The sequence below is a fragment of the Microcaecilia unicolor genome, chromosome 5 (genome assembly GCF_901765095.1).
Source record: "Microcaecilia unicolor chromosome 5, aMicUni1.1, whole genome shotgun sequence".
Classification (NCBI taxonomy): domain Eukaryota; kingdom Metazoa; phylum Chordata; class Amphibia; order Gymnophiona; family Siphonopidae; genus Microcaecilia; species Microcaecilia unicolor.
The window spans coordinates 137,058,851-137,080,667 of NC_044035.1; the positions used below are offsets into that span (position 1 = coordinate 137,058,851).

At 46.8% G+C, this 21,817-nt stretch overlaps 1 protein-coding gene across 1 annotated transcript in view; it reads right to left on the minus strand.

Moving 5' to 3' along the window:
- Positions 1–9,280: 9,280 nt before the first annotated feature.
- Positions 9,281–21,817, minus strand: part of OPN4 (opsin 4) — a 101,574-nt gene continuing 89,037 nt past the window's right edge. The window contains exon 12 of the mRNA XM_030204988.1: positions 9,281–9,923. Within this exon, the coding sequence (XP_030060848.1) occupies positions 9,738–9,923 (186 nt within the window). The 3' untranslated portion in view covers positions 9,281–9,737. The remainder of the gene's footprint in view (positions 9,924–21,817) is intronic.

Sequence of the window (21,817 nt, forward strand, 5' to 3'; positions counted from 1 at the left end):
GGGGGACGGGGCGCATCGGCGATCCGCCCCTGGTGTCAGCGCCCCTTGGAACGCCACTGCATTTATTATAGACAGGTAATTTCTCTTTCCCTGGTGGGCTCACAAGCTGAGGGGCCCTTTTACTAAGGCATGGCTAAAAGTGGCTTGTGATGTTGTAGGCGTGTGTTTTGGACGTCTGTGAGTCTATTTTTCAGCGCACCTGGAAAAAAGTCATTTTTGTTTGTGGCCGTAAATGGACGTGTGGCAAAATTAAAACGACCTTACTGCCACCCATTGACTTAGCAGTAAGGTCTCGTGTGCTAACTGGGCAGTAAGTGTCAGTGCACGTAAAATGCCAATTACCACTGGGTAAGTGCCACGCAGTAGAAGATAGAAAATATTTTCTACTGCATGCTTTGGACCAGGGGCATAGCTACGGTGGGCCACGGGGCCTGGGTCCCCACAAATTTCATCCAGGCCCCTGGTTTGGCTGGCGGGGGGTCCCCAACCCCCACCAGCTGAAGCCTTCTTCAGCGCGGTCTCCGGCACTGTCGCGTTCACTGCCTGCTCTGCTTTCTTCTTGCTCCTCCTGTGCACGCTGACGCACTAACTGGTGGTCATATAATGATCAAAGAAGATGGATTGAAGAGTATGGGATGGTAAGAGTAGATAAGAAGTGCAGGAGCCCAACCTGCTTATTTTTGAAAAAGATCGCCGGCCATCTTCCAACACAAATCGAGAGATGGCCGGCCATCTCCTGAACCCAGCCAAATCGGTATAATCGAAAGCTGATTTTGGCCGGCTCCAACTGCTTTCCGTCGCAGAGCCGGCCAAAGTTAAAGGGGGCGTTTCCGCAGGGTATGGAAGGTGGGACGGGGGCGTGGTTATGAGATGGCCAGCTTCGGCCGATAATGGAAAAAAAAGGCCTGCTCTGACGAGCACTTCACTGGCTTCACTTGGTCCATTTATTTTTAGGACCAAGCCTCAAAAAAGTGCCCCAACTGAGTAGATGACCACCGGAGTGAATTGGGGATCACCTCCCCTTACTCCCCCAGTGGTCACCAATCCCCTCCCACCCAAAAAAAAATTAAAAATCATTTTTTTACCAGCCTCTATGCCAGCTTCAAATGTCATACCCAGCTCCATGACAGGAGTATGCAGATCCCTGGAGCAGGTTTTAGTGTGTGCAGTGCACTTCAGGCAGGTGGACCCAGGCCCATCCCCCCCCCCCCCCGCCTGTTACACTTGTGGTGGTAAATGGGAGCCCTCCAACCCCCCCCCCCAAAACCCACTGTACCCACATCTAGGTGCCCCCTTCACCCCTTAGGGCTATGGTAGTGTTGTACAGTTGTGGGTAGTGGGTTTTGGGGGGATTTGGGGGGGCTCAGCACACAAGGTAAGGGAGGTATGCACCTGGGAGCAATTTTTGAAGTCCACTGTAGTGCCCCCTAGGGTGCCCGGTTGGTGTCCTGGCATGTGAGGGGGACCAGTGCACTTCAAATGTTGGCTCCTCCCATGACCAAATGCCTTGGATTTGGCCGGGCTTGAGATGGCCGGCATCGGTTTCCATTATCGACAAAAACCGATGCCGGCCATCTCAAACCCGGCCATCTCTGACATTTGGCCAGCCCCAACTGTATTATCGAAACGAAAGATGGCCGGCCATCTTTTTCGATAATATGGTTCGGGACCGCTGTTTGCAATGCCGGCCATATAGATGGCCGGCGCCGTTCGATTATGCCTCTCCAAGTCTGTGAGACTTGAAAGTGACCATTAACAATTTGAAAATTATACACTGATGGGTGGGAAGCCAATGGTATTTCTTAAGCAGTGGAGTGACATGATCATGTCGTTGAGCATGACATAATAGCTGGATAGCCATGTTCTGTAAGATTTGTAGGCATTTGATATTGGCCTGGGTGCATCCGAGGTAAACTATATGGCAATAGTTTAATTGGGTTGTGAGTAGTGAGAGAATTAAAGAATGAAATATATCAGGGCTCAAGTAGTGGAGGATAGGTCTGAACTGACAGAGGATAAGATCTGGGGGATAGTACATTGCTCAAAAGGGGATGTGGCCATGGGATCAGGGTGTTCCCAGAAATTAGGCGCAATGTAATAGAATACCAGCATTTACACACCTAATTGCCATGAGTTGGGTGTGAGCATTTACACCAGCTTTTGTCAGATGCTGGCACCCAAAGTTAAGCATGAGAAGCGCCAAGCTAGTGTTCTGTAAAGGACATTCTGAACAGAGCACCCGCTATAGAATATTATTTTAGCACAGTTAAGGGCTAAGGAACAAGAATTCATCGTGGCACATGTACTTAAGGACCCCTCAAACTGAGGCAGATTTCCAGCAGTGGGGTGGAGGGAAAAGAAGGGAAGGAGAGGGAATGATGGGGGGAGGGGGGAGGGAAGTAAAACAGGCATGTTGATAATGTCAAGTTGGTTATGGTGATGGAAATTCTAACAAAATACAGATTGTTCAATTGAATTGGACTTGTGTCTCTCTAATTTTTGTGTAGAATGTCATCAATAAAAAAAGATTTCAGTCTAAAATAATTTATCACACATGTATGTGCATAGGCTCCTTAAAATGATACGAAAAATAATTTACTACCGGTTTAGCATGCGGAAACACCATTAATGCATGTCATTTAGCAGAGAGCTCATTTTATACAATACTACAAATGATTTTGGGCCCCTTTTACCAAGCTGCAGTACAGTGGCGTACCAAGGGGGGGGGCGGTGGGGGCGGTCCACCCCAGGTGCACGCCGCTGGGGGGGTGCCGCGGCGCGCGCCTGTGGGCTCCAAGTTCGCTATGCTAACTTCGCTGGTTCACTGCAGCTCCCTCCCTCTGCCCCGGAACAGGTTACTTCCTGTTCCGGGACAGAGGGAGCTGCAGCAAACCAGCGAAGTTAGCGTAGCGAACTCGGAGCCCACAGGCGTGCGCCACGGCATCCCCCCTCAGCAACGTGCACCAGGGGGGGGTGTTATTTTGCCAGGGGGGGAGGTGTCATTTCACGGGGGGGGGGGGGGGGGGGGGGGGCGCATCGGTGATCTGCCCCGGGTGTCATCGAGAGTAGGAACGCCACTGCTGCAGTAAAAGGAGGCCTGTGGTGGCATTGGAGCATGGATTTGCCACACACTGAGGCCCCCTTTACTGCAGTGGGTAAAAGATTGTTTTTGGCCCCAAAAAAGAACTGGCCCTGTGCTAATCACAGGGATTGGTGTGCAGCCATTTTTGGGGAGAGCCAAGAGCTCCTGCACTAATCCAGCGGTAATCGGGCAGCATACGGCGCTGCCCAATTACTGCCAGGTAAGACCCGGTGCTACAAAATAAAAAATATTTTTGCCGTGCTAGAAATGGTGAGTGCCGGGGTGGGAACTACGCCAGGCTCCAGCACTCACCATTGGTGAATTGGTGTGCGGTAAAGCTGCAGTAGCTCTAACTCTGCTTTGTAAAAAGGCCCCTTTATACAGAGGGCCCCATGGTAAAGAACATGCATTAATGACATTAGTGCATAGTTAGTGAATGACCCCTAAGTACTTTAACTTGAAGACCATAAACTATTCTATTCCAGTACCGACATTTATTTCTATAAGCTATTTAAGCCCAGAGAAACTACAAGGTTCTTCCCGCTTTGTGTTTATGAGAAAAATGCTAAGTACATCCAGCCCTAGAAACGTATTCAGTGAACCCATTCTCCCATCATACAAAGTCAATCACAGATTTATAGTTCAAAGTAATTATATGTGAGCATTTTGATCCTTGGTTTGTCTATGCCAAAATTCCACTGTGTTTACTAGCACATGCCTTCACTAGCATAAGGATTAGGTGCAGTTGTTATATTGTTATATTTCTTGTAGGAAAATATCTGTAGTATGATCTCCTAAAATGTTCCTATGAAATCATTTCTATGAGGTATTATTTTGCATGGTAGATTACTCAGAGATGTGTCAGCAATGCAGTAGCATATCATAGTGAAACACAGTTGGAAAGGTGTACTCCATGGAGTGCACAGACTTTACCAAGGAGTTCTTTATACTGAGGTCTAAAATGTGCCTCTTTTTATGAGACATTGTTATGCGGTGTATTTGCATACATGAATGAGAGTGAGACTTTGAGGCTGATATTCAGCACAGTTTAAACAGGGGCATAGCCAGACCTCGAGATGGGAGGGGGGCCAGAGCCCAAGGTGGGGAGGGCACATTTTGGTCCTCCGCCCCACCGCAGCCACCGACGGCACCCCCTCCACCGCCGTGCTCCTCCCCAGCCACTATTAACATATCTTGGCTGGCAGGGGTCCCCAATCATTGCCAGCTGAAGCACTGCCAAAACAAATACCTTGGCTGGTGGGGGTTCCCAACCTCCACCAGTTGAAGCCTTTGTCCAGCGCTGGTCTCCGGCGCTGCCGCATTGTCTTCGCTGCTCTCTCTTCCCCTCACGTCCGGCATGTGTGGCAGTGCCAGAGACCAGTGCTGGACAAAGGCTTCAGTTGGCCGGGGTTGGGGGACCCCACCAGCCAAACCAGGGGCCCAGAGCAAATTGGGGGGGGCAGGCTCCCGTGGCCCCACATAGCTATACCACTGAGTTTAAGTGGGCAGAAGAGGCTCCTGTCTGCTTAAACTACACTGAGCTGGCTGTCCACTTAACTAGGTAGTGCTGCTGAATATTGATTCTTTATACAAAGTAGTCCTATCTGTACCTGGTTAGTTATGCGGGTACCATCACTGAATATTAGCTGGCTCACTGTCATGAAGGGGTTATAGAGTGGAGCTGCAGGACTCTGAGTGTTTGATTTTAGACAAAATGTTATTTCTCATTAAGAAAGAAAAAAAGGAAGAAAACTACATTTCCTAGGAAGCCTGGATGGAGTAGGTAAGCCACCAAGTCAGCAGGAAGCTGTGCCCATCTTAGGAAAGGCTAAGGCCTAATTTGGAGAAGAATGAGCCAAGCTCCACAGAGGTGGAAACCTAACGTGAGGGGAGAGGTTTTAGAGCTTAGACTCTTCAAGAGAGCTCCCTAGCAGAAGAGCAGGCAGAAGGTGAAGGGAAGGAAGAAGCCACAGCCTGTATTCTGGCAAGAAAGAATGGCTGAAAAGTTCGCAACAAGGAAAACCTTCAACAGGACCTGAAGGTTAGTGGAGAACTCTGTGTGGAAAAGGTACTTACCAATACTTGGCAACTGTAAACCTGAAGACTGTTGTTCTGATAATTTTTTTTCTTTTGATTAAGTTAAACAGCCAGGAATGGAGAATAGGAGTGTAAGGTCATGTTGAGTCTGAACCTATGTAGGATGAGGTGGCTGTTAGACTGGAGCTCCTAGTGCTTGCTTAGAAGGAGCCAGTCTTGTCCTTTTTGAAGTTTGTTTAAGGAAAGTTGGAAAAAGAAAATCCCCAGACAGTGCTTGAGGAAAGCTAATTTGCATAACAGGTCTGCAGTGTCTGAGAGAGACTGGTAGTTATTTGCATAAGCAAGGCTCTCTAGCATGGTGTCTTTCTGTTCCTCCTCTTCCAGATGGATGCTCAGAAGGTACTGAATAATAAAGATATTGGTGTTATCTTGTCTCACAGAAGGAGTAGAGGTAAACTTGTGGGAGCACTGGTTTGATCAAGAGTGGAAATTCACCCTGAGTGTGCAAGCTATTAGGAATATAGTAACATGACAGCAGAGACGGGCTAAAGGGTCCATCCAGTCTGCTCATCCTCAGCAGCCATTGTCTTCTTCTTTTCCTAAAAGATCCCACATGCCTCTCCCATGTGTCCTTAAATTCAGACACAGTCCTTGTTTCCACTACCTCCATTGGGAAGTTAGTCCACACATCCACCCTCCTTAGATTGCTCCTGAACCATTTATTTTGTAAAAAAAGATGTCTCCTTCTCTCTGGCCATTTCCAAGCATATGAACTACATGTTTGCAGAATAACACTAATATTTATCTAGATGTTCAACTTGGTTTCTACCTAGAGGTCTACAATAACCTACCATATATACTTATCTATAAGCCAATCTTTGTGTATAAGTTGAGGGCACTTTTAGAACTAAAAATGGCCAAAAATGTTGTGACCCATGTATAAGTTGAGGCTGGGTCCAACTTTGCTCCCTGCCCCTCCCCTCCACTAACATTGTTTGTTCCCCCCCTATCTCTCCCTCCCCTCCAGTATCTCCCCTGCCGTTCCCAAACCCACCCACCACCCCTTCCCATAGTACACAGCTTCACACATTACAACAGCAGTCAACAGACTTAAGCCAGAAGGAAACAGCTAAATCATCAGATTTCAGTATGTGAGAATTATTTATTTATCCCTTACTGATAAGTCACCAATTCAGTTTATTCACCACTCTCTCTCACTTAAATTTGGCAAGTTCAGTAAAATAAAATGTTCTAGAAAAATCACTCACCTTTCCTATTCAAGGAGAATGTTTTATTCAGGAATCTGAGTGTTTTTCTTTTTTTTCTTTTACAAAAAACAACAATCAGAATTTTACTCATCAGCTCTTTCTATACCAATGTCTCACTTTCTCTTTGAACCCACTGCTTGAGCCATCAGCCAATCAAATGACTTTTAGCTCAATCAAATGACTTTTAGCTATAGATGTCTCTAGTTCACTTGATAAATGTCACACACACGTCCCTGCAAGCATGCTCTCCTCTCAATGTACATGCTCAGCACAAACTTTAAACCAGCCAAAACATTTATAGATTTTAAACAATCACTACTATTTCTCGCTTTGCCACCTCCTCCAAACCTTTACAATTGAACAATGTTCAAGCTCACCCTGAATTAAGAGTTCTTCCCACACCAGGGACGGATAGCATTGATTCTATTCTCTAACGTAATTTCAGCACAGCTAGCTTCTGTCTACCATACTTCCATAAAGCCAACAATAGCAAGCGTGCTATGGCACTGATAGGAGTGAGACATTTCAATACCCAATGGCAACTTTAAATATAACAGCACAGCTTTCAATGAAATGCGTTGCCAACAAAATCTCTCTTAAAGCGTTTCACTGAAACCCCACACAATGTACGACATCACAGATGGAGAAAGAAAGCCTCAAACTTAAGTGGCAGCTAAACGCAAACTCAGCTTCAATGTTGCCTTCAGTGATATCATTGGCACAAAAAAAAACTCCATCTGCTTTAAACATTTAAACAATGTCAGTTTGCAGTCGAACATGCCCAATGTTTTATATACAAACTGCACTAGGAACAAGTCACTTATCTGTAATGCTGTTTGAAATAATTAATTTCTCTTCCACAATGCACTTTCATTGTGTTCAAAATTCCAGGCATGCAGTCCTGACAAAGATCCTTGTTTCGCCAGCTAAACTGGCTGCTTCAGTGGATATTCATTTCCAACAAATGCATTCAACTTCCAAATGGCACCTGGACTAAAAAGACACCAACTGGTCTACTTCTGGGACCAAAAAAACCCCCCATAAACCATTCAATTTTTTTTTATTTAATCCCTGCAGCATTTAGAAAAAAATAAGGTATCAATCACACCTGGGGAGCAGAACATATTTCCATCTTTTTTATTTTTGGCCTCTGCCTAAATGGCTTTTTTTTCTAAAGCAGGTTTTGAACTAAGTAGTTTTGGGAGTTCAGGACACTTAAAGGCCCTTTTACAAAGGTGCATAAGGCCCTACTCGCATCCAGCATGTGCTAAATCAGCATTACCGCCCACCTACCGCATGCCCTGGGCAGTAATTCTGAATTTGGGACACATTGAAAATATGCAGTAGAAAATATTTTCTATTTTCTACCGTGTGGTGTTTACCCAGCAGTAAATGGCAGTGGGTGCATGCTGCATGCCTACCACACGGGTAGAACGCAAGACCTTACCGCAAAGCCAATGGGTGGCAATAAGGTCTCAGGCCAAAAATGGATGCGCACTGGTTTTTATTTTGCTGCACATCAGGGGCTTAGCTACGTGGGGCCAGGGGGGCATGGGTCCCACTAGATTTGGCCCTGCCCCCCCCCCCCACTGCCAACTCCTTCTACCCCCCTCCCGTTGCCAACCCTCCCCCGCTGCTGCTGGTGGGGGTCCCCAAACCCCGCCAGCCGAAGTCCTCTTCTCCGGTGCGGCCGCCTTGTTGATCTGCAAGAGCAGGCTTCTGTTTCTGTGAGTCTGACATCTTGCATGGCGGCAGGGGAGGGTTGGCGATGGCGGGAAGATGGGATCGAAAGGGTTGGTGCTGGGGGGGGGGGTCAAAGGTGGTGGTTGCGGCGGGGAGGTCAAAAATGGAGGGGGGTGGTTAAAAATGGTGGTGGTGGTGGGGGTTGGCGGGGCCGGGGGGGGGGGGGGCTAAAATGTGCCCTCTCACCTCAGGCTCTGGACCCCCCCTCCTACCGAAGTCTGGCTATGCCCCTGCTGCACATCCATTTTATGGCCCCTTAAAAAAAGGCCCTTTTTCCAGGATGCGGCAAAAACTGGCCCAGCGCGCACCCAAAAGATGTGCTTGCACTGCCGCAGGCCACTTTTTGCCACAGCTTAGTAAAGGGGCCCCTTAAACATTGAGGACCTAATATTTAGCCACTGACAGCCACCAGACTCCTGCATTGGGTAAGCTCAATCACCCGAGCGTTAAGTACCAGCTGATATTCACACCAATGCTCAGTTAGCTCAGTGAATAAAGTTAGGACAGGCTTTTTGCTGTCCTAACTTTATGCATTTACTTAACTGGATAGTGGGCAGAATATCACCAGTATCCAGTTACTTTCCGGCTATGCCCAAGCTGTGTCCCTAGACGCCCTAGCACTCATAGGACAGTCCTCCAACAAAAGAGAAGTGAAATTAGGGAGGTTGAAAGGTTTTTATGCCTGTGATGGATACATGAATGGGTAGAAAAGTATAAAGGCACCGGTCAGCTTTTTCTTCCCATTTTTCATATATAAACATACTTAATTTTTTTTTGAGTATCTAAGACTGAACACAGTGTTTATAGTGAAGTATTAGTCACAGGACAGTGTCATGACAGTTACAGGCAATATTCAGTGGCACTAGCTGCTTACAAATCAGCAGGCTTTAGCCAGACAGGAGCCTCTTATTCACACAAACACTGTCATTCACTCAACACACACACACATACATGTACCCACTAGCAGACATGGGATTTTAGTCATATTGAGCAAGGAAACAGGCCTATATGCAATGTTTTTAGCATGCACTTCAGAACGTATTTCTCTTTGCTCGCGGAGAGCCATTTGACAGAATCCAGGATCTTCCAATTCACTAATTCTGCAATATTCAACAGATTTAAAATCTCTCACAAGCAACTATTCCCTCTTTATTGCATTCCTTTATACATTGTAAAAGCAGCATTCAAAAGAAATGTGCATTTTGGCCATTATTAATTTGTCACTCTTCCTTTCCTTACAAATAATTCAATGCATTAGGTTAATAGAAGCCCCAGTAATGCAAGTCAACACAATCCTGGAACCTATTCCCTATGAAGTTGGTCTTAAAGGTTACGTGTCATAGAGTTAACAGAAGAACCTGCTGACTAATCTAATTCACTCTATAGGTCTGGTAAGAATTTATTACAAAGTACTAGATTATTAAAATACAAGATAACACAGATGCAAGGTATGCTTATTTTTTCAGGCTGGCCTTTCTCAGTGTTTCTAAGAACTGGGAGTTTCTCAGGTATGGAGGGATTTGGACAATACCCATGTCTGGGTGAGCTATGGCTTCTATAGCAATGATGGTAGTGATGGAACTTTGGTTGAATGTATTCAGTCACCACTAGTCCTTATTATCCGGACTATGATCAATGCCCTTTGGATCAATCAAAGAAGAGTTGTCTTCAAAAGGCTCCTGGATCCCATGGAGTTTGCTGCATGTTATTACAATGCTGGGTATACATCCTGCAGATGTAGTAGGAAGAGAATCACCTTTCTGTAGTCCAGTACCATCTGGAGGTCTACATGTCTTGAACATGCATTGAAAAGAAACAGAAATGCAGTATGACCATACCATTATAACAGTAAGCAAATATTGCCCAAAATGCTATATTTAAAAACTGAATAAACATTCTACATAGGCATGCGATTTTTGGTTGCATGATTTTTTTCAATGGATTTTTAAAAAAATTCTAGATATTGCAAAAATTGAAACCTTGAGCACAAAATTTCACTGTTTCAGAACTGTGCAAGAAAGCTGAATTGTGGACATTTTTCACATGTATGCATTACTTTACTTTAAAAAATCTGTCTATAGGGTTCATAATCATAATTTAAAATGTTAATACAGTATTATACAATATAAAATTTCCTCTATTCTGCATCAATTCCAATATTGTTCTATACGGAGAACAGAGAAAGAAACTACTTATAACTAGGAATGCCAATTACGTGGAGGGGCATAATCAAACGGGGCACCCAAGTTTTCCTGAGAACGTCCTCGCAGGATGTCCCAGTGAAGGGGCAGGGAAACCTGTATTATCGAAACAAGATGGGCGTCCATCTTTCGTTTCGATAATACGGTCGAGGATGCCCAAATCTCAACATTTAGGTCGACCTTAGAGATGGTCTTCCTTAGAGATGGTCGTCCCCAATTTTCGGCGATAATGGAAACCAAGGACGCCCATCTCAGAAACAACCAAATACAAGCCCTTTGGTCGTGGGAGGAGCCAGCATTTGTAGTGCACTGGTTCCCCTGACATGCCAGGACACCAACTGGGCACCCTAGGGGGCATTGCAGTGGACTTCAGAAATTGCTCCCAGGTGCATAGCTCCCTTACCTTGGGTGCTGAGCCCCCCAAACTCCCCCCAAAACCCACTCCCCACAACTGTACAACACTACCATAGCCCTTACATGTGAAAAGGGGCACCTACATGTGGGTACAGTGGGTTTGTGGTGGGTTTTGAAGGGCTCACATTTACCACTGTAGGAGTATTTCCCTGTGTGTCTCACCTTGCGGGCCTTGGCCTGTATAATCCTATGACAGCAAATGGAGACTGTAAACTCTGACCCGCACATCTCTGTGTCAGCAAGTAACAGCTTTGCAGCTTGTGGAAAATTACAGCAGAAGCTCAACACCAAGGACATGCTGTGGGCAAAGCAGGCCCCCTTATCTCCCTGAGAGGCTGGCTCCAGCAAGGCGGGTGAGAAACAGAAAATGCATACCAAAATGTAACAACTTGAAGGTCAAGAACAACGAACTGTTCTTGCCACGCAGTGAACCAAGGAAGATCCAGATTGGTCCCGGCTGGTCACCTGGGCATCAGGGACTGAGGAGAGCGGGAACAACGAGAGAAGAGTTAGTAAGAAGCCTTGGAAGAAGGTGGAGGTAAAAAGAAGACCAGTGAGACCTAATAAGGTCCACCAACTGATGAACTGTGTATCTGGAGGAAAGTATCGTGGTTCAGCTGTACCTGCCCTGCGTGACCTGTGACCACCTTATCTGCTGCAGAGTTCCCTTCCAGCTGCGACTGAGACTCGCTGTGAATCCAGCTTGAGTCTGTGAGGTGTCCCGTGCCAGCTCCCAAGAGACACGACCCTGAGGTCTGGTGAGAAACACGGAGATTCATTTCCTACTAGTCGGGGGCTAGTTAGTGGTATTTACCTGAGCAGAAGGCTGGTGCCGTCATTCTTGTGATCAGGAGAAGTTGCTAATAACTGTACTACCTCGTAACATAGTGTGACTGATCAGTGGTGTAATTTTACCTGGTAACCAATAAGAATTAGTGTTTAGTAGTGTGACGTATGAGTGTAATTTTTATCAGCCAGTAATTTTGTAATCAGCCAAAGCTTGCAGAGTTCTATTTTGTATACCTTAGCTCTATTTTCTTACCTGACATACTATAATAAATCTAATATATATATCAGCCTACGGTCTCAGCTACAGTTCTTTCTAACGGAAGTATTTGGCTAGGTTCCAAGGTTCCCACCCCTAGACCTAATTCAGGATTATTTGCTTGCAGATAGTTCTGCTTAGGGGAACCTGGACACAGGTAATTTATTATCTGTGCAATTATCCTACAGATAATGGGGGCGTCGTCCGGGATCTCATAAAGTTGAGAAAGTATTCCGGTTTGTGTGTCTTCAGTGAGAGAGAACTGACAGGCTGGGGATATTTGCCTTCTGTAATTTTTCGTACTGCTTCACTGATTCCTTGCTTTCTGTGTCACTGAACTGTGCTGTTAAAGTATTTCTTAGAGAACTACGAAGAGGGAGGATCTGGTAGCTGAACAGTAAAGCTGCTAGTTAAGATTTACGGCTTAGAGATAGCAGCGAGACATTATTGCAGTCAGCCCAGCCAGCCACGATGACGTCACACACTACTTCGCTCACTAAACTAGAGTTGAATGTTTTTGAGATTCTTATTGACGTTGCCCAAAGCCAAGAACAGAAGAGCTACTCCATTGAGTCATTGCTCTCCCTATTTAGAAAAGAATCTGGTGCTAGCCAAGCAGCATATACCTCAGTTTTGACCAATATTGTGAAAGGCAAAGCTAAGCTTGCTCTAACAGATCTAGCAGAATTAGTTTGCACCCTGCTAGCTATCAAAGAAAATGCTATGAATAACTGTTCCTCGCTACAGGTAGCCCTGCAGCGATCGCAGGAAACAGTGACTCCTCTGACCACAGAAAAGGCTGAATTGCAGCGTTCGTGGGCAGACAGACTGGCTCAGGCGACTGCTGTAGGAGATAGGGAGTCGAGCAGTACCCAAGGTCAGCTAACATGTGTTAATTGCCCAGTACTGAGAGATAAATGTGCAGCTCTAGAAGATCTGAAATCCCAGTGGGAAAAACAAGTCTGTTCCCTACAGTGTGAGCTAAGGCAGAAAGATGCTGTTTTGGGGTCTAAAACACAGCAGCTAGCTGACGTTGAAGAGACTCTTGATTTAAGGTGTCAAGAAGTTGTTAGATTACAATCGTTCCAGCAAGAAGTGAGAGATAGATCTGAGGGTGCTATGTCTGCTCTGCGACGAGAGTTGCAGCAAGAACAGGAGAGGTGCAGCTTTGCTCAAGAGGCATGGAACAGTGCCAAAGAGGAGCAGAATGAAATGTGGGAAGAGAATAAATCTCTCTCGCAGCGGTTGGACCAGGCAATACAAGAGAAAGATTCTTGCGTGCAGACATTAAAGCGATGCCAAGAAGATTTAGATGCCGTGCGTAGGGAAGTGCGAAATATATGTGATGACCCTGAGTCACTGCCCATAGATGATGATGGGGGGGGGAGAGACTGGGGATGTGGATAGGCCCTCTAGCCCTGCACGGGAACCTAACAGTGTTTATGTAAGTCCCAGAAATCCCTCCACAGCTCCTCCCCGGTACAGTTCCCTAACCCCTGAAGCCTTCGACAGTATGCCGGAGCACAGACTCCGCCCTGTCCGGTCACAGGGTACTGTACCACTCAATGACGGCTACAGTACAGCTGCATCTGGGCCCCGCCCAGGAAGGTCACAGTACATTGCACCCGATGAGAACACTGGTACAATTACACATATGCTCCGCCCACGAAGGCCACAGCTCTCTGTCCTGCCTGACGGGGACACTGGTGCCCTTGGGCCTGGGTCCCGCCCAGGAAGGTCACAGTATACTGCACCTGATGAGGGCCCTGCTACAAGTGTACAGAGGTTCCTCCCAGGAAGGTCACAGTCCTCTGCCCCGCATGATGATGTCACCAGTACCAGTGGGCCTGTGCTCCTCCCAGGAAGGTCACAGTCCTCTGACCCACCTGCTGACATCAGCAGCATACCCACACCACTGTTCTCTTCTCCTGCTGGTGAGCAGCGGTATTACACCCAAACGCCCAAAGTTACTCCTTTATCTAGAGATCAGCACAACCAAACAATGAGAACACTTCGCTCTATGATTGTACCTTTTAAAGAGTCTTCAGGGGTGACTATACACTCTCACCTGGATAGCGTGCGTGACCTTTTTGAAGAATTACAGGTTCATGCTGAATCAGATAAAAGAGCTCTACTGAAGTGGACGTTTGCGGCTGAGTGCCAAACATATTTAAAAGCTATTTTAGCCGAGCATAATGACCTATCCACAGTGGAACAGGCCCTGAAGAAGCGGTATGGACAGTTCGCGGATCCCACAGAGGCCAAAAGGGCAGCATATAATATGTGCTGTGGCCCGAATGAGAGTCCACATGAATGGGCCTATCGCCTGAAGGAGGTATTTTACGAAGGGGGGGCGGATCCAGATACCAAAGACCTTGAATTTGGAGATTTTAGGACCCTTTTCGTGAAAGGCCTGCCCAACCACGTGAAAGTGTCTTTAGCAGGTTACAAGAAAGAACCTTTCGCCGTTCTGTTGAGGCGGGCAGAGGAGGTTTTTGATATGTGTCGCACAACACCTGCGGGGGCAACACCCAGACCCGCATCAAAGAACCGCAGCCCGGGGGCCCAACCCAGTGTGTGTGCTGTTACGTCCACACTTTCTCTGGAAAACAAGGGGGCAAACCCACCTGCCCAGTCCCGTGGTGGCAGTAACCAATCACACCAGCCGAAGGACACAGCGCCTCCTACTGCTCACGAGGATCAACCCCATTTTCGGAGGAGGCGTCATAATCAGAGACAGTGGGCTCAGGAGAAGATCAGGAACTTGCAGGCACAGCTTGATCAAACAATAGATAAGCATCAGAGTCCCGATCCTGAGGAGAAGATTAGGGCCCTAGAAGGCCAAATAAAAGCACTGCGGGCTAAACAGCAGGGTTCAAATGCTGGAGCCTCGCAATATCCCTCATCTTCTCATAAGAGAGGAAACCCTTACCCAGGGAACAAGGACCAGGTCCCCGGTCCAACAACTCAGACCGGGCCCAGTGTCAAGTCCGTTGAAATCTCGGAACACCCGGAGTCTGCAGAAGTAGAAACAGCATGACTAGGCTTGGCTCCGGCGTCACCTGCCAACATGCCCACTGTTCATGTTGATGCTCTATCATCCGTCAGTGAGGAGCCCTCGTTGCCCAAGGCTGATGCCCAGCCCGTGGACCAGGAAAGGCTTCTGTTATGTGATTCTATTAAGGAAACCAGGTACTTGATGGGTAAACTTACTCCTAAAGGTTCCAGATATACCATGGATGTGTTGATTCAACAGACCTTTTCCTGTCCGGGTCTCCTGGATACAGCCTCAGAGGTGACCTTAATTACCCAAGGCCTGTTTCAGAAACTAGAGGAATCCCTAAAGGGGGGTGGGGAGACGCTGCATGTCACCCCATGCAAATTCTCCCTGGAGGCTTATGGCAAACAGAGCATTGGGACTGTAGGTCAGGTGTGGCTTTCCTTACAGCTTGGTGAGATGAGTATCAAACACTCTGCCATAATTACTACCTGTGCGGGCGAAGAATTCTTAATTGGAATTGATCTTCTGAAGAGATTGTGGGTTGATTTGGATTTTCACCATGAGGTTATTTGGGCACAAGTCACTGAGCCCCTTCCATATGGGAAAGTCCAGCAGATGAGCAGAGTCAGCGGCTCCAGCTCCGTGGGACTTCGGGATACCCCAGGTCAAATTAAGTTCCAGAACTCAGCTGACCCGTTCACCTGGGAGCTCCAGTTGCGTGGTGGACCAGGGGGGGACGAACAGAGTGGTGACGTCATCCGCGTCCAGACTGATCGGATAGCTGATATGGTTCTAAATGATGACAACCTGGAGATTATTCTGAATGCCTCGCCTATGGCAGAGAAGTCCCCTGAGGAAGCTACTGACATGCCGCAAGAGACCCTCGCTTCCATTCCCAGTCCTGATCCTTCTCATCCTCGTAGGTTGACCGACATCCAACAGAGGGGTGATGCTTACACGGTTCCTGTCCAAATAACTGACATCCAAATACTTCAGTCCACGTTGCTGCTGCAAAGCGACGTCTCCTTCATCAGTGACACCTTGTTTTACCGTCTTCGCAAGTCTGTGCCACTTCCCTTCAGTAAGTGTTCTTCCATTTCAGTAGAAGTACCTGGACTAGGTACCAGGCCACTAGTGGGAAAATGCAGTCTTCCTTTGACGGTGGGACAGAAGTCGTTCACCCATCACTTCTCTGTTGTCAAAGGCCTACAACAGCCCTTATGTCTGGGCTCCGATTGCCTTGTGCGACTGGGAGTTTACGTGGACTTGGTGAATCTTGTCCTGTGGAGCAGACTGGACGGCAACCCAGTGGAATCTGAGTCGACGCCTGTGAGCTTAAAGTCTGGGCAAACCATACCCCAGGTCTGTGAAGTAGTCTGTGATAAAGAGGTGACCATCCCGGCAAGAGTGAGGGACTTTTCCATCCAGCTCCGCCTTGCACAGGGACAGCGTCTGTTGGATAAAGTGGTGTTCTTCAACCCTCACTCTTACTTTCGTGACCTAGGGTTGTCCACCGGTGTTCTGCCATGTTTGGAGGTTACAGATGCACCTTTTCACGTGTTGGTCACCAATCCGCATTCAGGGGAAGTTGTGGTGTCTAAAGGAGACCCTTTTGGATTTTTGGTGGGAGTGTCTTTTCCTGATGTCGAGGTAAGTTTGCCTATTATTGGCAGGTTGCCCTCCATTTGGAACACCTGCCAGGGGGGGTGACAACTGAATGTCTGTTTACCTCTCCCAGAGGCCTCATATCTGTGGAGTTCATCTGGCCATATGATGCAACGGATTCACAGGTGCAGCTGGAAGACGAATTCTTGATTTTGTCCAGAAGGATGCCTTTACCCCAGAAGTCCAGACTGGTGAATTCTGTTGAAACTTCATCTTTGCAAGAGGAGATAGAGGAGCAAGTGGAAATTCCATCCAACCAGCCTTGCTCAGAGTTTGATGCTATGGTGAAAGAGCAAGTTGAACAGGCTGATGCGTGTACTACTGACACAGAGAAGTTGCAGTTGACTGAGTTGCTGTACAAATACAAGGAACTTTTTGCTGTTGACTCATATGACTGTGGCCATACAGACCTGCATGTCACCAGAGTGCCTACAGATCCTAATAGTAAGCCTGTCTTTGTGCGCCAGTACAAGATCCCATTAGCTTCCTACGAATCCGTGCAAGAGATTCTCAATACTTTGGAGGCCAGGGGCATCATTAGGCAATGCAACAGCACATACAACTCCCCTCTGTGGCCTATCCTGAAGAAGAACAACAGCTGGAGAATTGCACTGGACTACCGTCAGCTGAATAAGCGAGTGCCGTTGTCCAGGTGGCCGATGGCTCCGCTGGATCAGAGTCTTGCTACAATTAAAGGGGCTAAGTATTTCACAAGCTTAGACTTGGCATCAGGATTTTGGACCGTACCTGTACATCCACATGATCAGTATAAACTGGCCTTCACCTTTGGGAAGAAACAGTATACGTGGAACAGAACTCCATTTGGTTTTCTCAATTCACCTGCTGAGTTCAACATCTTCCTCCATAAGGCACTTCCAGATGCTGAAGCTCGAGGAACTGTGGTCTACGTGGATGACATTCTGATCAAGAGCCCTACCTTTCAGGATCACGTGGCAGAGATTGAGCATGTTTTCAGACAGTTGACAGATGCTGGAGCTAAACTAACACTAGCCAAAGGACAATGGTGCAGGAAATCGCTGAATTACCTAGGGTATGAAATTTCTGCAGAGGGTCTGAGACCTCAGAAGAAGCGAGTACAGGCCTTACAACAGCTGAAACAACCTACCAATCTCACAGAACTTCGTTCCTTCCTGGGAATATGTAACTACTCCAGACAGTTCATAGAAGAGTATGCAGAGGTCACCAGACCCTTGGTCAAGTTATTGAAGAAAGATGTGCTCTGGTCTTGGGGTCCAGAGCAGGAATCTGCTATGCAGGAGCTGAAGAATCAGCTTAGCCGCTTTCCATGCCTTGCGTACCCTGAGGGGGGTCGTGAGTTCTACGTTGACCTGGGTTACTCCAAGCATACCATGAGTGCAGTCTTGTATCAGAAATATGATTCCGACAAGCGGGTCGTGGCCTATGCTAGCAAAGGCCTATCTGATGTGGAAAAGAAGTATTCAGACTGTGAGAAATCCTTGTGGACCACGGTATGGGCTCTGCAGCATTTCAGGAGTTACATCCAAGGTGAGAAGCTAATCGTGGAAACGTGTCATCAGATTGTTAGTTTCCTGGGGAGCGACCGAATCAAATCCGGTCAGGTTTCCAACAGCAGGATAGTATCCTGGACATTGGCTCTCCAAGGATGGCCTTTAGAGGTAAGGTATGCTCAGAAACATCGCAATGTAGTAGCCCAAGGTATGGCGGACCTGCATGACTGTGCAGGCCATGATTCCCTTGCAGGTACTTCTGAAACAGATGTTCCCCCACAGGAGAAAGAACCTCATCTACATCATCTGTATGATGAAAAGATCTGTGAGACCATGCCTAAGGTCTATGTGGATGGTTGTGCCTACCGCCGTGATACAGACCATGAGTTGGTTGCAGGTGTGGGAGTGGTATGGAATCCAGCCATTCCTGAAGAGACTTTGAAGCACAGCTTGGGTTCCCAGACAAACCAGTATGCTGAGATAGTTGCAGCCTTGGTGGCGGTACAGTCTGCAGTTCAGAGAGGACTTAGGGAACTAGTCATATGCACTGATTCAGATTATGTGAGACAGAACTTTGTCTCTCATCTGCCCATTTGGAAACAGAACAACATGCTAAATTCTAAAGGAAAACCAGTACATCATGGAAATTTGATTCTGGCTCTGGATCAACTGGTACGAGACCATGACATGACCATCTATTGGAAGAAGGTCAAGGGTCATGCAAAAGTTGATAGTCCTGACAAGATAGGGAATGATCTGGCAGACCTACTCGCGAAGGAAGGTGCGCTCACCGGAGAACTATGGCGGTTCTCAGAACCGGATGCATTGGCAGTTCAGGCTGTCACCAGACGGCAAACTAAACAGCTCTGTGAGACTCCAGTGTTCCAGTGGAGCAGTGAAGTCCCCTCCTTTGATCTTGTCACGGCTCAGAAATCAGATCCGGTGGTTGGAAGATTTTATGAGTATATCCAGAATCCACAAGAACATCCATTGACAGAAGAGGAGTGTCAAACGGAAGAACTGAGGATACTCTATACATCTAGGGAGAAGTTTGAGATCCGCCAGGACCTGCTTATTCGGACGAGTAAGCATGGCATTGAGCAATGGGTTGTGCCTCAGACGTATCGTGGCATCATGTTGCAACATGCTCATGATGAACCATGTGCAGGACATAGAGGAGAAAGCATCACCTATGAGACCTTGAAGCAAGTGGCTTATTGGCCCCATATGCGTCAGGATGTGAAGCTGTATACTCGAGGTTGTCTGACCTGTTGTCGTTTCCAGCCATCTTCACCATCCCATCGGGCACCCCTCAGGAAGAAGGGTATTGCTATGCCCTGGTCAGATATCCAGATTGATTGGGTTGGACCGGTGGTTCGATCCACCCGAGGCAACAAGTACATGCTTACTGTCACCTGCATGTTCACTAAGTGGGTGGAGTGCCTTCCTGCACCCAATTGCACCGCTGAGACTACGGCTACTTTACTACTGAATCATGTGTTCAGCCGGTGGGGCTTGCCAATGCGAGTGGATTCAGACCAAGGATCTCAGTTTACTGCCGAAGTGATCCAACACATGTGGAAGATGCTAGGAGTGAAGAGTAAACTACACATTGCCTACCGACCGCAGTCCTCAGGACAAGTGGAAAGAGCTAATCGTACCATCATCACCATTCTGAAGAAGTATGTGTCATCTTCAGGTAAGGATTGGGACATGAAGTTACCATTGGTCCTCATGGCCATCCGTGCCACACCTCATCGGTCTACAGGAGTGTCACCTTTTGAGATGATGACAGGTAGGGAAATGATATTACCAATTCATTTGCTTTACAGGACTAATGATGTGAACTTGTCCAGTGCTACTTCCTCTCATGAGTACGTCACCCATTTGCGTCAGCATTTGCAAAGTGCCTTTGCCTTTGCCCAAAAGAACTTGGAAAGTAGTGCTAGAGGTAGAAAAGCCTACTATGATCAAGGGACTACCTCCAAAGAATACCAAATTGGCGACAAGGTATTCTATTTCAATTTTGGCAGAAACAAGGTAAAAGAGAAGAAATTTCTGCCCAGTTGGCATGGTCCTTTCCCTATAGTGGAAAAAGCTTCACCTGTGGCTTACCAAATTCGCCTCAGAAAAAATTCTCAAGGTGAAGATAACCTTAAGTGGGTCCACATCAATCAGCTGAGACCATGTCATCCCAGTCATTCTGTTCCGGATGTATGTGTTGATGACTTGAACTGTACTAACCAGACAACAGCATAGTCTGTTTACTTTGTTTTTGCAGATGCAGAAAAGAACTTGGATTACCGTGTTCCTGACCACCCTACTGATGGGATCCTTGTCCAAGATGATTGAACCTGGTCCAATGTCAGGAGTCGTCCTACAAGATACCCCGGGATTCCTGATCGCCCAATCACAGATTGTTACTCAGAAAGTGGTTGTTTCCCTTGATCCTATGCACGTAATATTGAGACATTTCAATTTGACTATGTTGGGAAAGTCTCCCTCCACTCAAACCTGGTTTTTCAATTATAGGCAGTATGCCAGAGCCCAAGTTAAAAACATTTTGGCCCAGTTAGAGAAAGTAATGGTTCAACCTGTTCAACACCAAGGTGCCAGATCCAAACGTTTTGTAGGCATTGTGGGTGGTCTGATCTTTTCCGCTATTGGCTCACTATTTGGGGCATCCATGTCTGTCGCTAATGCCATTTCTGTACGTCAGCTGCAAGAGTCCATAAAAGCCTTTGAAGCAGATTTGAAGAATGTAGAAGCCAAATTACAATCCCAACAGGACCAGCTTATTGCCCAGGGCAAAACTATAGCAGATACTGTTACTCTTGTTAATTTGCATAACCGCCAAATTGAGATAAACACGGTAGATCTGTCTATCATGAAAGGTGTTTTGAATGATGAGCGTCTCTTTATCCACCCAGTCAAGGACCTAATGCAAGATTTATTTAGGGAATTAGATACCAGTGTTAGTAATCTTATGCAAGGGCACATACCTACTTATTTGGTCCCATCGGAAGTTATTAGGGATGCTTTTGCTAAAGTTACCCGTCTACCCATTGAACCCTTCCAGATACAGACTGCTTTCCATTTAGGGACGGCCCTTCCATTAATGCTTAACATGGAACGTATGGAAATTGCTTTTCTCTTACAGTTACCTTTTATTGTACCTGAGAATGTGTATCAACTCAAACAAGTTTTGAATGTGGGAACTTGGCATGATAATTTGTACCTTCGTGTTGAGACTCCAGAATTCGTTGCTTACCAACAGGAGGATCCTCAACATTACCTAGTCCCGAATTTGGATCTGTGTCACAAAACTAAAGATATTCATTGGCTATGCCCAGGTAAACCCTTCTTGAAAGATTCCACAGAAGCCCTTTGCGGCCTGTCCACCGAAAAGGTACAAGAGAAATGTAAGGTTACTGTGTCTAAATATGAAGATTTCTCTGATACCACTGTAGCTGTGGTTGATACTGTGTGGATGATTAGCACACCCAACACGGAGCTTACTGTTACATTCCTCAAACATGATGTTATAAATCGTTTGTCTCTCCCTTGCAATGTCTGTTTGATTGCTGTACCCAAATACTCTGTTGTTCATGTGGGAGGAGTGTCTTTGTTTTACCTCGATACAGATTCTGTTGTATCCGAATTGGAGATTCTCGATGTATTCCGTGGCCATCCCATAGACTTTGCTTTGGACATTATGCCACTTTTACAGTCTAAGAACTCTCATACCGTTGAACTTGCAGTCAACCATGATTCTCTCCAGGTCACTGACTTCAAGCATCGCCCATCTGAGGTTCCTGGTGTCAATGTAACCACTCATGTCGCCATTCCACTACTCACCATCTCGTGGATC